We start from the raw sequence: 13,471 nt of genomic DNA on the forward strand, positions 1-13,471 counted from the left end.
ATGAGGACCTGCTGCAGGGGCACAGCCGTGCCCACCCTGCTGCTGCTGCTGCTGCTGGGCACCGCGCCCGCCCGCGCCCAGCCCTCCTGCCTCCGCTTCCCCGAGCTCCTGCCCGCCAGGCTCAAAGAGCTCCGGCTCAAGTTTGAGGAAATTAAGGATTATTTTGTAAGTATCGTCATTTTCTCTTCTGGTTTTTACCTTTCTTCTGCAAAGTTCTGGGATCTGGAGGAGGGGGAAGAGTTTCCACCCAGCAGAAATGATTTGGCTGGGTTGTGTTAAGAGCAGCTCGGTTTTGTTGCTCACTGAGAGAAAATCTGTCAGGCTTTTCTTCCTATTTTTTTCATTAACAATGAACTCGAGGTTTCACAATGAACCTCTGCAAACCTTTCTAACCAAGCTTCCCCCGAAATATTGCAAACCAAGTTAATCACTGAATTATTAGGAAGGAAATCGTTTTTTCTTCAGGGCAACCAGGTCCAGCCTTGCAGAAGTCAGTGCCAGGTGAAAAGGGAAATCTTCTGCTGCAGATTTTTTTTTCTTTGAAAGAGCAACAAAACCTGCACAGGGTGTTTTATGAGGGGTGGAGCACAACACCTGCACTGGTGCCTCTGCAAGGTCCCTGTCCTGCATCTCAGGAGCCTCAGGGCTGCTGAGCAAACAGCTCCCAACGCCCTCAGAGCATCTGCTGTGGCTGATGGAGGTGCTTGGTCACAGCCCTGTTGCTGTTTTAGTCCATGTCAATGTGTTTTAGCAATCAAGCTAATAATAATTCTCCAGATCAAATCTCAAGCTTGTGTCATGGCTTGTGTTATCAAATGAGCACAGCCAAGATTTTAGATGTTTAGCTGGCTGTGAATCCCCCAGATAATGCTGGGAAGGAATATTTTGAACCTCTCAAGACAGCTTTTGAGGCTTTAATTCTTTGAGTGGTGCCAGCTCACCCCACTGCAGCTGGAGCCACGACAACAAACTCCCATTTTCCCCTCAACAGGGGCAGCCACACCAGGGGGATGGAGCCCTGCTGCCCTGGCAGAGAGGCTGGGGGGCTGCCAGGGGCTGCCAGGGCTCTGTCACCCCTCTGGAGAGCTTTGCAGGCTGCAGCAGCACCCTCAGACAGCACCACCCCTGCAGCTCAGCCCGAGGAGTTTCACTTGGACAAGCCCAGTGGCACCAAAGGCTGTGATTTAATTTTCTTGCTGGCCTGACCCAGCAGTCCTTGTGCTGCCAGGTTGTGGAGCAGTGACCCCTCTGCCTGGTGCCACCGTGCTCTGCCCACACCTGCACTGGGTGCCCTTTGCCTCTGCTGCAGGGAGACCCTAAATGCAAACAAGGGAAGGATCATTTGTTAGGAAATGGAAAGAGTGAAAAGCTCATTTTTCAATTCCATCCTCCCCCAGCAATCACAAGATGACGACCTCAGCATCCAGCTGCTCAGCTCCGACCTGCTGGAGGAAATCAAGGTAAGAATCTCATTCCCTTGTGGGTTCCTCCTCCTTCCCCATCCTGGGGCAGGCGTTTCATTAGAAGGAAAGCCACCTGGAAAGGGGGACATGTGCTGCTGCCACACCAGGCTGGCCCTGCCACCCTGCAGGGCCACGTGTGGCTGTGGCAGGGCTGGCACGAGGTTGCCCCGTGGCCAGCGTGGCTCCCACACCCTGCTCTGGTTTGGACAAACCCAGCCCTGGTGCTGGTGGCCATCCCCAAGCAGGTTCCCCTCGTGTCCCCAGGGGAGCCTCGGCTGCCAGTCGGTGTCGGAGATGATGGGGTTCTACGTGGACGAGGTGCTGCCCGGCGCCATGAGGAGCAGCACCCAGCACCAGCACAGCATGGGCGACCTGGGCAACCTCCTGCTCAGCCTGAGAGCCATGATGAGACGCTGTGTGAGTGGGGCTCAGCAGCACGGGGACACTGCTGGGAGCAGGGCAGCTGCGGGCGTGGCGTGGGGTGGAGGAGCAGGGGTCCAGGCAGGCAGGGTTTGTGGGGTCCAGGATGGGATTTTTGGGGTCCACGATGGGGTTTGTGGGGTCCAGGGGTCCAGGATGGGGTTTGTGGGATCCAGGGGTCCAGGCAGGCAGGATTTGTGGGGTTCAGGATGGGATTTGTGGGATCCAGGGGTCCAGGCAGGCAGGGTTTGTGGGGTCCAGGATGGGGTTTGTGGGGTCCAGGATGGGGTTTGTGGGGTCCAGCGGTCCAGGATGGGGTTTGTGGGGTTCAGGATGGGGTTTGTGGGGTCCAGGGGTCCAGGATGGGGTTTGTGCTCACAGCAGTTCAGGGATGATGGTGCAGCCAGCCCTGCACCAGCCTGGCTGCAGACACAAAGGGAGGCCAGGAGGGGATCTGTCCCTTACCTGGATGCTGGAGCTGCTGAAATCATTCCCGGCGTGGCCATGAGCCCAGCATGGGGACAGGTGGGACAAACCCTGTCCCACACAGGGAGCTGCTGTCCCCAGGGACTGGCAGCAGGGACACAGGGCTGGGGACAGGCTGGGAGCCCGGGCTGGGTCACTCCAGGCTCCTTCCAGCAGGGCACGGTGCCAGCCAGCTGGAATTGCTGCCCCTGCGGGCACACAGGGCAGGGAAGGTGGGGAGCAGCAGTGACAAGGGACAGGAGGAGGGGACAGCCACCAGCAGAGCCCTGGGGAGGGACTCTTGGGGCTGAGGCCGTGCTGGTGTCCCTTTGCAGCACAGATTTTTCACCTGTGAGGAGAGGAGCAGGAGCATGAAGCACGTCAAGGAGACCTTCAGCAGGGTAAGGAAAGGGGGGAAGCTGCTGCCACGGCAGGGCAGAGGCTCAGAGGGGGAGCAAAACCCAAAAAAAGTCTGGAATCACACAAATTCTTGCAGCAGAGAGCAAGAATCTGGTGGGAATTCTGGAGCAAGGGTGGGAATTCTGGAATTCCCAGGGGATTGGGCAGAGAAGCTGGAGGTGCCCATGGAATGAGAATTTGTCCAGGCATTGGACATCACATATCTGTGCCAGCCACACTGAACACCCCTGGCTTTCCCTGCAGATGAAGAAGAATGGAATCTACAAGGCCATGGGAGAGTTTGACATCTTCATCAACTACATTGAAAAGTATTTAACAATGAAGAGAAGGAGCTGAGAGCACCCCTGGGTCTGCATTTTCCACACCAAATCCTGTTTAAAAATCACTTCAGGCTGCAAGAGCTCAAATTAAGTTATCTCAAGGTTCAGGTTAAGAGTTACAATAACTTCCAGCTTAATATTGTATTTAAGAGCTATTTTTGTAATAGTTGAATTTATTATTTATTACTTCTAATACCTCAGTGTTGATGTTTACAGTATGTTTTGAAGAAAGGAGTGATGAGCTTGTAAATTACTATTTATTGTTCAATATTTTAATATTGTTTATCATAGTGCTCTTTTATTCATAGCTTCAAAACATCCAAAACAGTGTTTTTCTGGAGGGCAGACAATGAGCTGAGCTTATCCCGTGTGAATTAGGAGCAAGGCCAGCTCCGAGTTCAACAAAATTTCATTTGAGGCAAATGACCCTCTCCTCATATCCTATATCTCTGTTTATTTATGCAATCAGCTGGTTTTATGTTTAGGAGGAGAAAAAGCCACAGCAACAGCTTGGCTGACTCCACTTTAGACTTCAGCCTGTAGATTAGTCCAGACTAATTTTAAAAAAAATAATAATAGGAATGAAACGTTTGGTTCTAATAGAACTTGGCTTAAATATTGCTCACTATCTGCCTTCCAGAGCTGCTGGAACCCTGCACTTTCCAAAGTTAACCTTACTGTTTTCCAGTCTCTGACTGGGTTTTCCTCACTGTTTTACTGCTGTTCGTTTTCTTTTAGAAGTTAGAAGATAATTAATTAACCACCATTTTAAGGTGGCTAGGGTAATTTGCATTCAAATCCGTGGGGCTGCTCCCAGCACTGCTGGGAATGGATTTTGGACCCCCACCAGCACTGGGAGCAGCTTCAGTGCCCCCAAAAGTGGCTGATTTTAGGGCTCAGCTTCCTCCTCACCCCGGTGGACCCTGAGCCAGAGGAAAATGCCACAACCCCAGGAGAGGCTTTTACTTCTAATATTTAGAAGTTTAAAGGCCCCCAGCTGATGAAACACTGCCAGTTTGATGTTTGCTGTGCAAGACCCAGCTGAGGAGAGGTTATTTATATGGGATTTATTCTGTGTGGACATTTCTGGTGGCAGCAGGGGATTGCCTGCATGAAAATTGGATATTCCAGAGCAGGGCAGGAATGCTGCTCCATGGGTCGCTCCTCCTGCTGAAAGCTCAGGCTCAAGGGCAGCCAAAGACTGTAAAACTTAAATTAAGCTTCTTACAAAGCACATTAAGCTCCCGTTGAGCCAATTCTGAGCTTGTGTTTCCCTCCAAACGCCTTCGATGTCGTGGGAGAAGCAAGGACAGCCCTGGAGCCAAGGACAACATCAGCACGGCTTCTGTCACTGGGTGAACTGCCACCTATTTATCTGAAATGATATGATAAGAAATCCTTTATTTTTGCTAATAAAGACTCTCTAATGAAGGCAGCCTCTGTCCTGTCCTTGTGGGCTCTTAGCAGGGCTGTCAATCAGCTCCAGCCCGGTGTCACCAGTGTCACCAGGCTGGGACAGAGCCCAGCAGGCACAGAGCCAGGTGGGAAGGACCCTCAGGGACACCTTGCTTGTGTTAACACCAGAGAAGTGAGAAAACCCGAGGCCACCACATTTAAAAGCAAATTTCTCACCAAATTCCTGGTATTGATCCCTTAGAGCAGGGGAACACCAGGGGAGGAGCAATCCCATCAATCGTGCAATGCTCCAGCAGCATTTCCCAGTGCTGGAGCTCTGTCCACAGGATGCACTGCTTTAAAAACAAAACAAAACAGGGGAAAAGCCCAAATGGCAGCTTGGAGAGCTGGGAGATCCAGGGCATCACCACAAGTCATCCAGGTGACCTAATTCCAGCTGGAATCCTGGCACCAGCATCACCCAGCATCCCTCCAGGCTGCACCTGACCTGTGCTGGGTGTGGGCAGCAGCTCTGCAGATCCCTCAGGTCCAGCATCAACTAAGCCCAAAACATCAGTGTTTGGGGAGAAAAAAACCACCACAAACCCAGCTTTTTGCTCCTCCTGCCTCCCCAAAAGCTGCTGTGAGCCCCAGCAGGGCTCCTTAGCCCCGGTGCTGATGCAGTTCCTGCCAATCTCAGTGGCAGTCTGGGTGTTACAGTAAGAGCACGAAGCCGTGGCAGAGATCAAAGGTGGTGGTTTCTGGTTTTGTTATCCCACAGAAGTTGGGTTTCCTTGCTGGGTGTCCTCCCCCTGAGAGCGCTGCCTGCTCAGCAGCCCCAGAACTGAGAGCCTCAATCACCTCCTGACCTCGCTGCTCCTGCTCTCCACTCAGCTCAAATTCTGCATCTCCACCTGGGGCTGCCTCGGAGCTTTCTGCTGCTGCTTCTGCTTCTGCTTTTTCTCTCTTTAGACACTTTCCTTAAAGCCCTGTGCTGTACTTGCTGCCAGGGAAGCAATTAACTTTCTTCATCATCTCCTGTTGGCCAGCATGAGGAGGGCAAATCCCAGATGAACACCAGGGTGGAAGTGTGTCCTGAGCACAGCAGGACAGACAGACAGACACCTCCTGTCATGTGCTGGGACTGAGGAACCAAACCTCCCTCGGAACAGTGAAAAAAATTGTTTCTTGTCACGAGGAAGATGAGCAAGACCCTTCAGCCTCCCAGGGTGCCACAAAGCCCAGGGACAAGCCTTGAGGTGAAATGAGGGACCTTAAGCACAAAAGGGGCAAAATTAAAACAAGTAAACTCTGCTGTAACTCCATTTGAATTGCAAAGCTTTCAGAACTTTCCTCATTTTGTTGTGGTTGTAGTTTTAACACTTGTTATTTAACTCAAACTGGCTGCACCACTCAGGCCCACGCAGCTCCTGCCTCTCTGTGTCCTAGATTTTGGCAGCACGTGACTGAAATTGGGGCTTTTGCCGTGAAAGAGGCCAGGGGGAGCAACAAAAACAGGGCTGAGAACCCCAGCTGGGCACGTAGGTCACGGAGGGGAGTGGAGGGCACAGCCCTGACTTTGCAGAGCTGCCAATTCCTTCCCTCTGAAGGAATGGCTGAGTAATTACCAGAGCTGGGTGCTAAAAACGGGACCACACTCCCGGTAATAAAGTGATTTCAGCATTTATTATAATAAAAAGAAAGGCCTAAAGCCAGGGGTACTAAAGGTGATTTCAGCATTTATTTTAACCCCAGCTCCCCTGTACTAAACCCCCATATTGTAAAAGCAAGGTGCCCCCGAGCAGGAAGAATGATGCATCTGACTCCATGATAATTAATTACTTTATTATACTATATTACACCATATTACACTACATCTACACTGAAACTGCACAAGCACCCAACTCCACAAAACCTCGTGACTGTCTCCCGACAGTCCTGACACACACACGTGGATGCAGTTGGTCACCTCAGGTAGACAATCTCCAGAACACATTCCACGTGAGCACAACAAGAGGAGCAGCAACTGAGGTGAGAATTGTTTTTAATTTCTCTGAGGTTCCTGGCTGCAGTTCCCAGAAAACATCCTTGGGAAGTTGTGCCTTGCTTTTTTCTGTGAAGAGAAATGAGGCCAGACCCTGGGGTTCCCCCACCGGCAATGGGGGTTCATCCCAGCAGGAGCATCCCAGGGAGGAAGGGATTCAATCCTGCCCCACCAACCTGGCAGAAGCCTTGCCCCATCCCTGCTGCTGCCAGAGCCTGCTCAGAGCAGAAAAAGAACAGATGAATGGTGGTTATGGGGCAAGCAAGGCCACACAGTCCTCCAGGCTGGCTGGCAGACAGGGCAGGGGCTGTGCGGGGCCGGTGGGAGCCGTGGGGACCTTCCCTGCAGGTCCTCAGCAAGGTGCCAGGTCCTCAGCAAGGTGCCAGGTTCTCAGCAAGGTGCCAGGGTCTCTTCAGGTTCCCTGCAGGTTCCCAGCAGGTTCTCACCAGATTCCCAGCAGGTTCTCAGCAAGGTGCCAGGTTCTCAGCAAGGTGCCAGGGTCTCTTCAGGTTCCCTGCAGGTTCCCAGCAGGTTCTCACCAGATTCCCAGCAGGTTCTCAGCAAGGTGCCAGGTTCTCAGCAGGTTCTCAGCAGGTTCCCAGCAGGTTCCCTGCAGGTTCTCAGCAGGTTCTCAGCAGGTTCTCAGCAGGTTCCCTGCAGGTTCTCAGCAGGTTCTCACCATGTTCCCAGCAGGTTCTCAGCAAGGTGCCAGATTCCCAGCAGGTTCCCAGCAGGTTCTCACCAGACTCCCAGCAGGTTCTCAGCAGGTTGTCTGCAGGTTCTCAGCAGGTTCTCAGCAAGGTGCCAGGTTCTCTGCAGGTTCTCAGCGGCTGTGCGGGGCCGGTGGGAGCCGTGGGGACCTTCCCTGCAGGTCCTCAGCAAGGTGCCAGGTCCTCAGCAAGGTGCCAGGTTCTCAGCACACTGTGCGGGGCTGGTGGGAGTGGTGCGGACCTTCCCTGCAGGTTCTCAGCAAGGTGCCAGGTCCTCAGCAAGGTGCCACATTCTCAGCATGTTCCCAGCAGGTTCCCTGCAGGTTTTCACCAGGTTCTCAGCAAGGTGCCAGGTTCTCAGCAAGGTGCCAGGGTCTCTTCAGGTTCCCTGCAGGTTCCCAGCAGGTTCTCACCAGATTCCCAGCAGGTTCTCAGCAAGGTGCCAGGTTCTCTGCAGGTTCTCTGCAGGTTCTCAGCAGGTTCCCAGCAGGTTCTCAGCAGGTTCCCAGCAGGTTCCCAGCAGGTTCTCAGCACAGGGCTGGGCCGTGCCACAGCTGAGCCCCTGGCAGCCCTGCAGCCCCAGAGCTGAGGGTTTCACAATGACTCAGGGCTGAGAGAAGAGGAGCCCAGGCAGGCTGGGAGAGCAGCACCCCCAGGGGCAGCACCCCCAGGGGCAGGCACTGCTCGCTGTCCCCTCTGTGCTGTCGCTGCATCCTCACACAGCCTGGGGCTCCGCAGAGGACTCCCATCCAAACTTGATCCCCAGGGAGGCTCCTGAACACAGAATGGTTTGGGTTGGAAGGGACTTTATTGATCAAATTGTTCTCACCTCGTGCCATGGGCCAGGACACCTTCCACTATCCCAGATTGTTCCAAGCCACATCCAACCTGGCCTTGAATGTTTCCAGGGACAGAGCAGACACCACCTCTCCCAGCAGCCTATTTCAATGTTTTACCACCTTCCTTTTAAAAAGTTTCTCCCTTATATCTAGTCTAAATCCGCTCTGTTTTAATTAAAACCCATTTTCCCCTGTACAAGCTCCTCTGAGATGTTCATCCTCACCTTCATTAAAAGCCCCTCTTGTATTTGCAGGGTTCCCCATGGCAGGAAGCAATGATGCATCTGACTCCATGTTCTCAGAAGGCTATTTTATTATTTTATGATACTGTGTTATATTAAAGAATACTATACTAAACTATACTAAATAATATAGAAAGGATACTTACAGAAGGCTAAAAAGCTAATAGTGAAAACTCGTAGCCTTGACACAGCTTGGCACTGATTGGCCAGAGAGTCAAAACAACTCACAGCAGAACCCAATGAAACAACCACCTGTGGGTAAACAATCCCCAAACATGAGCAAAACACAGGAGAATCAAATCAGATAATCATTGTTTTCATTTTTTCTCTGAGGCTTCTCAGCTTCCCAGGAGAAAATCCTGGCCAAAGGGATTTTCCAGAAAATGTGAATGTGACAAGCCCCTTTAGGTACCAAAAGCCCAGGCAGCAGCAGTGGCAAGGTGAGGGCACAGAGATGGCATCCTGGGACATTTCTGAGTGCCATCCCAACCAGCAGTGCACTCCTGTGTGACATTAACTAACATGTGGGACACATGGATATGGGACAGGCACTGCCCCTCCTGGGGCTCTTGGAGGGTGGTGCAGAGCGAGGGAGGGAGTGGAACTGCTCCCCATCCCTGCCCCACTCCAGGTGCTTCAAGCAGAGACTTCTCTGGGCTTTCCAATGGAAAAGGAGCTGGAGATTCCAGCCCACGGTGCAGGGAGAACACCTCAGCTGCTCAGGGGTGGTGATTTAGAGGTTTAACATCACCAGTTCTCATTTTCTGCCTTGTGACCTGTTGCCTTTGGCCTCTTGGCAGGGTCTCTCCACCATTTCATCACACCCTGAAGCAACCAAACCATCTCCTTTGCTCCAGAGCTGGACTACAAAGTTCCTTTCCTGGCAGCAGCACCAAATTTACTTTTTTCCGAGCTGAAATTCGGTTTCCTGACTCTTTTGCAATGCTGAGCCCAGCTGCTGTGACTGGCACATCTCACACACTCTCTCCACAACCTGCTGGCTCTGATTTTCAGAGCACTGAGGAACAGCTTTGCCTTTCCTGGTTGGAAAAGGCGCTGCAAAAGCCTAGAGCAGGATTCCTGTGGACCTGTTACAATTTGATGGAGCAACTTCTGAAGAGAACTTCACTCTGAGTGAAAATCACATCTCCTTCTTCTGCTTTTTACACCAGATTTCCATCGCCAGCTGTCCTTTTACAGCCAGCCCTCAGCAGGATCCCTGCAGCCCCAGGTCTGAACAAGCTGATGCCAATGGATTTTCAGAAATCCAGCCTTTTCTGTCCATTAAGATATTTAGCCATGAGCAGGCCAAGCCTCACTCCAGGAAATCCTGACATTCCCCCAACGTGCCTGCTCTAATCCTTAGAAAAATACAGCTGATTTTGCGCAGAATTTTTGCCTTTTTGAGTTGTCCAGCTTACCAGGAATTATTGTGTGCCTGCTTTAATCCTTAGAAAAATACAGCCATCAGCTGATTTTGCACAGAATTTTTGCCTTTTTGAGTTGTCCAGCTTACCAGGAATTATTCCCAGGGTACAAACCAAGCCAGGGCAGAAAGGCAACCAAGCCAAAGCCTCCTTGGCCAACAGAAGGAGGCAGCTGGCTGCAGCGCAGCTCTGCCAGTCCTGAGAGCCCAGGCATGGAAAAACAGCCACCCTCAGAGGTAAATTAGGGCAATAAACGGTAAATAACCCCCATCCTCACAAAACAAAGGGCAGGAGTGAAACAGCAACCAGCTGAGGGCTCCTCAGTGCCATTGCACAACGCTCCTTCCTCCTGCACATCCACACCAGCCGCAGCACATTTTGTCCTCCTGGGGCTGTCCAGAGTTGACCAACACCAAGGGAGCACAGCAAACCACGGCTGGAGGAAGGGGCTTCACCCCCATCCTTGCAAGAGCAGCAGACACTTCTTGTGTGGACAGATGAGAACAGAGATCTTCGTGATTCATCCCTCCCCAGTGATTGGCCTGGAGCAGAGCCAGACTTTTGATCAAAATCACCTCAAAAGCAAGAAATATATTTTTTTTAATTTTTTTTTTCCTTAGCAGGAAGCTGGCTGCTAAAAATAAAGCAGGTGGGGTGAGGAGAGAGGGGTTATTTTTCTACTAACTACTAAAAAATTCAGATGTTGCGCTGAATTGTTCACTAATTCCTTTGCAGTCAGCAGGTCACAGGTCCCCCCAGGTTTCCATGCTCTGTTCCCACTGCAGCTGACTCCTGCAAATAATTGTGGCCATCACCTCCCACAGATCCCAGACCAAGATTTTGGTCCTCAACCCAAGATTTTATATCCTGGCTGCCCTTGGGTTGTTTTTCCCAAAGGTGATGGAACCCCGGAATGATTCTGGAAGGGACCTTGAATCTCATCTCCTTCCAGCCACGACGTGTGAATCCATCTCACCTTCCCCAGCACAAAACTGGATTCCTCCCTGCTGCTTTTCCCATCCTTACCTGCTCCCAGGGGGCACAGAGCCCCCAGAATTCCAGCCCCTCTCCTCTGCCCTCTCCGCTGCTCTCCAGCCAATTCATTCACAGCTCCCTGTGAGCAGATCTGCCCCAAAATTCGGGTTTCAAACCTAAAAGCAACAAAACACGGCCCCGTGTGAGTAAGCCCGTTCTCACCCCCACCCACACTGCCCCAGCTATTCCTCTTAGCATCAACAGCTTCACAGAAAGCAGCCCGGGGTTTCATCCACCCAGGCACCGAAAGCTGTGACAGAAAGAGAGAGCCTGGGGCCAAAACCCCTCCAGAGGGACAATTCTGCTGGGGAGGGAGGGACAGTGGAGGGGGTGACACCATGGGCAGCCTTCTTCTCCAGGGGTGGGGATGTTCAGGAAAGCCTGGGAAGCTCCAGGACCACCCTGGGAAGCTCCAGGGCCACCATGGGAAGCTCCAGGACCACCCTGGGAAGCTCCAGAACTATCCTGGAAAGATCCAGGATCACCATGGGAAGCTCCACAACCAGCCTGGGAAGCTCCAGGACCACCCTGGGAAGCTCCAGGGCCACCATGGGAAGCTCCAGGACCACCCTGGGAAGCTCCAGAACTATCCTGGGAAGCTCCAGGACCACCGTGGGAAGCTTCAGGACCATCCTGGAAAGCTCCAGGATCACCATGGGAAGCTCCACAACCAACCTGGGAAGCTCCAGGACCATCCTGGGAAGCTTCAGGACCATTCTGGGAAGCTCCAGGACCCCTGGAAAGCTTCAGAGCCACCCTGGGAAGCTTCAGGAACATCCTGGGAAGTTTCAGGACCATTCTGGGAAGCTCCAGGACCATTCAGGAAAGCTTCAGGAACATCCTGGGAAGCCCCAGGACCATCCTGGAGACCTGGTGTCCCCTGCTGGCTTCAATCCCAGTGCCCAGCTGAGGGGAACGGAGCGGGGAATCAGCCATGGGTGCCGCTCTGCTCTTCCCTCCCCAAACACACACAGAAAACATTTCAAGCCACATTTCAGCTCTTCCCACCGTGGCTGAGGTTTGTGTCAGTGAGCACCGTAATTTCCAGAGCAGGATCTCTGTAACGAAAGGAGCCTGAACCTCATCCCGCCCGAGGCAAGCTGGGGTTCATTGCCAGGACTCGCGTTTGTTTAGAGAATCTTTGTTGTTTTTTTCCAAAACGTGGAACCTGCGCGAGCCCGCGAGACCTCGGGGGATGGAAACTGCTGCCCGTGCTTCACACCTCTGCCGGTGTCTCACACCTCTGCCGGGCGGCAGCAGCCACGCTTCCTCTCCTGAGCACAGCGGGCACCGAGCACGGCCCGGGGCAGGGCCAGGGATGAGCTCCCTGCTGCCATGCCAGGGATGAGCTCCCTGCTGCAGGGCCAGGGATGAGCTCCCTGCTGCCATGCAGGGATGAGCTCCCTGCTGCAGTGCCAGGGATGAGCTCCCTGCTGCCATGCAGGGATGAGCTCCCTGGTGCTGCCCAAGGGGCTCCTCCTGGCACGGGATGCTGGAGGAGGCGGCTGGAGCTCCTCCGGCTGCTCCCACCTCGCAGCATCTCTGTGGGGTTGGATCCCCTGCAGCCCCTCTGTGCTTAGGAACACAGGCACGGACTGGTTTGGGTGGGAAGGGACCGTAAAGACACCCAGTGCCACCCCTGCCATGGCAGGGTCACCTTCCACTGTCCCAAGTGCTCCAAGCCCTGTCCAGCCTGGCCCTGGGCACTGCCAGGGATCCAGGGGCAGCCCCAGCTGCTCTGGGCACCCTGTGCCAGGCCCTGCCACCCTCCCAGGGAAGGATTTCTGCCCAATATCCCATCTATCCCTGCTCTTTTCCAGTTTAAAGCCGCTCCCCTGCTCTGCTCCCGCAGCAGGGATGCTCAGAGCGCGGCAGGACCACAGGAGGAGAGGAGGGTGAGGAAGGCACCTGGGGACCTCCCCCCTCCTCCTCTCCTGCAGCAGCGGCAGGGCACAGCCCCGGGGTGACAGCAGGGACCGGGCACAGCCCCGGGGTGACAGCGGGCACAGGGCACAGCCCCAGGGTGACAGCGGGGACAAGGCACAGCCTGGGGGTGACAGCAGGGACCGGGCACAGCCCCGGGGTGACAGCAGGGACAGGGCACAGCCCGGGGGTGACAACGGGGACAAGGCACAGCCCCGGCGGGCCCGACACCAGGCGGGCAGCCTCTGCCTGTCTGTCTGTCTGTCTGTCCCCTGCCGGCACCCACAGCCCCGTGTGCCACAGCATCATCCACAGCACCCCACAGCAGCATCCACAGTATCATCCACATCACCCCACATCATCCCACAGCATCATCCACAGCACCCCACAGCAGCATCCCCAGCGTCATCCACAGCACCCCACACCACCATCCACAGTTTCCACAGCACCCCCACCATCCTCCATCACCCCACATCACCCCACCCGGGGGTGACAGCAGGGACAGGGCACAGCCCCGGGGTGACAGCAGGGACTGGGCACAGTCCCGGCAGGCCCGACACCAGGCGGGCAGCCTCTGCCTGTCTGTCTGTCTGTCTGTCCCCTGCCGGCACCCACAGCCCCGTGTGCCACAGCATCATCCACAGCACCCCACAGCAGCATGCACAGTATCACCTGCCGGCACCTGCAGCCCCGTGTGCCACAGCATCATCCACAGCACCCCACAGCAGCATCCACAGTATCATCCACATCACCCCACATCATCCCACA

The 13,471-nt window shown here is 54.0% G+C and overlaps 1 protein-coding gene across 1 annotated transcript; it reads left to right on the forward strand.

Annotated features, from left to right (window-relative positions):
• On the forward strand, positions 1-3,104 carry IL10 (interleukin 10). The gene is made up of 5 exons (XM_041460527.1): positions 1-165; positions 1,398-1,460; positions 1,728-1,880; positions 2,684-2,749; positions 3,012-3,104. The coding sequence occupies exons 1-5, from the start codon at positions 1-3 to the stop codon at positions 3,102-3,104; spliced, it is 540 nt and encodes a 179-aa protein (XP_041316461.1).
• Positions 3,105-13,471: the final 10,367 nt, after the last annotated feature.

The sequence above is a fragment of the Pyrgilauda ruficollis genome, unplaced genomic scaffold (assembly GCF_017590135.1).
Source record: "Pyrgilauda ruficollis isolate IOZ18807 unplaced genomic scaffold, ASM1759013v1 scaffold144, whole genome shotgun sequence".
In the NCBI taxonomy this organism is placed as follows: domain Eukaryota; kingdom Metazoa; phylum Chordata; class Aves; order Passeriformes; family Passeridae; genus Pyrgilauda; species Pyrgilauda ruficollis.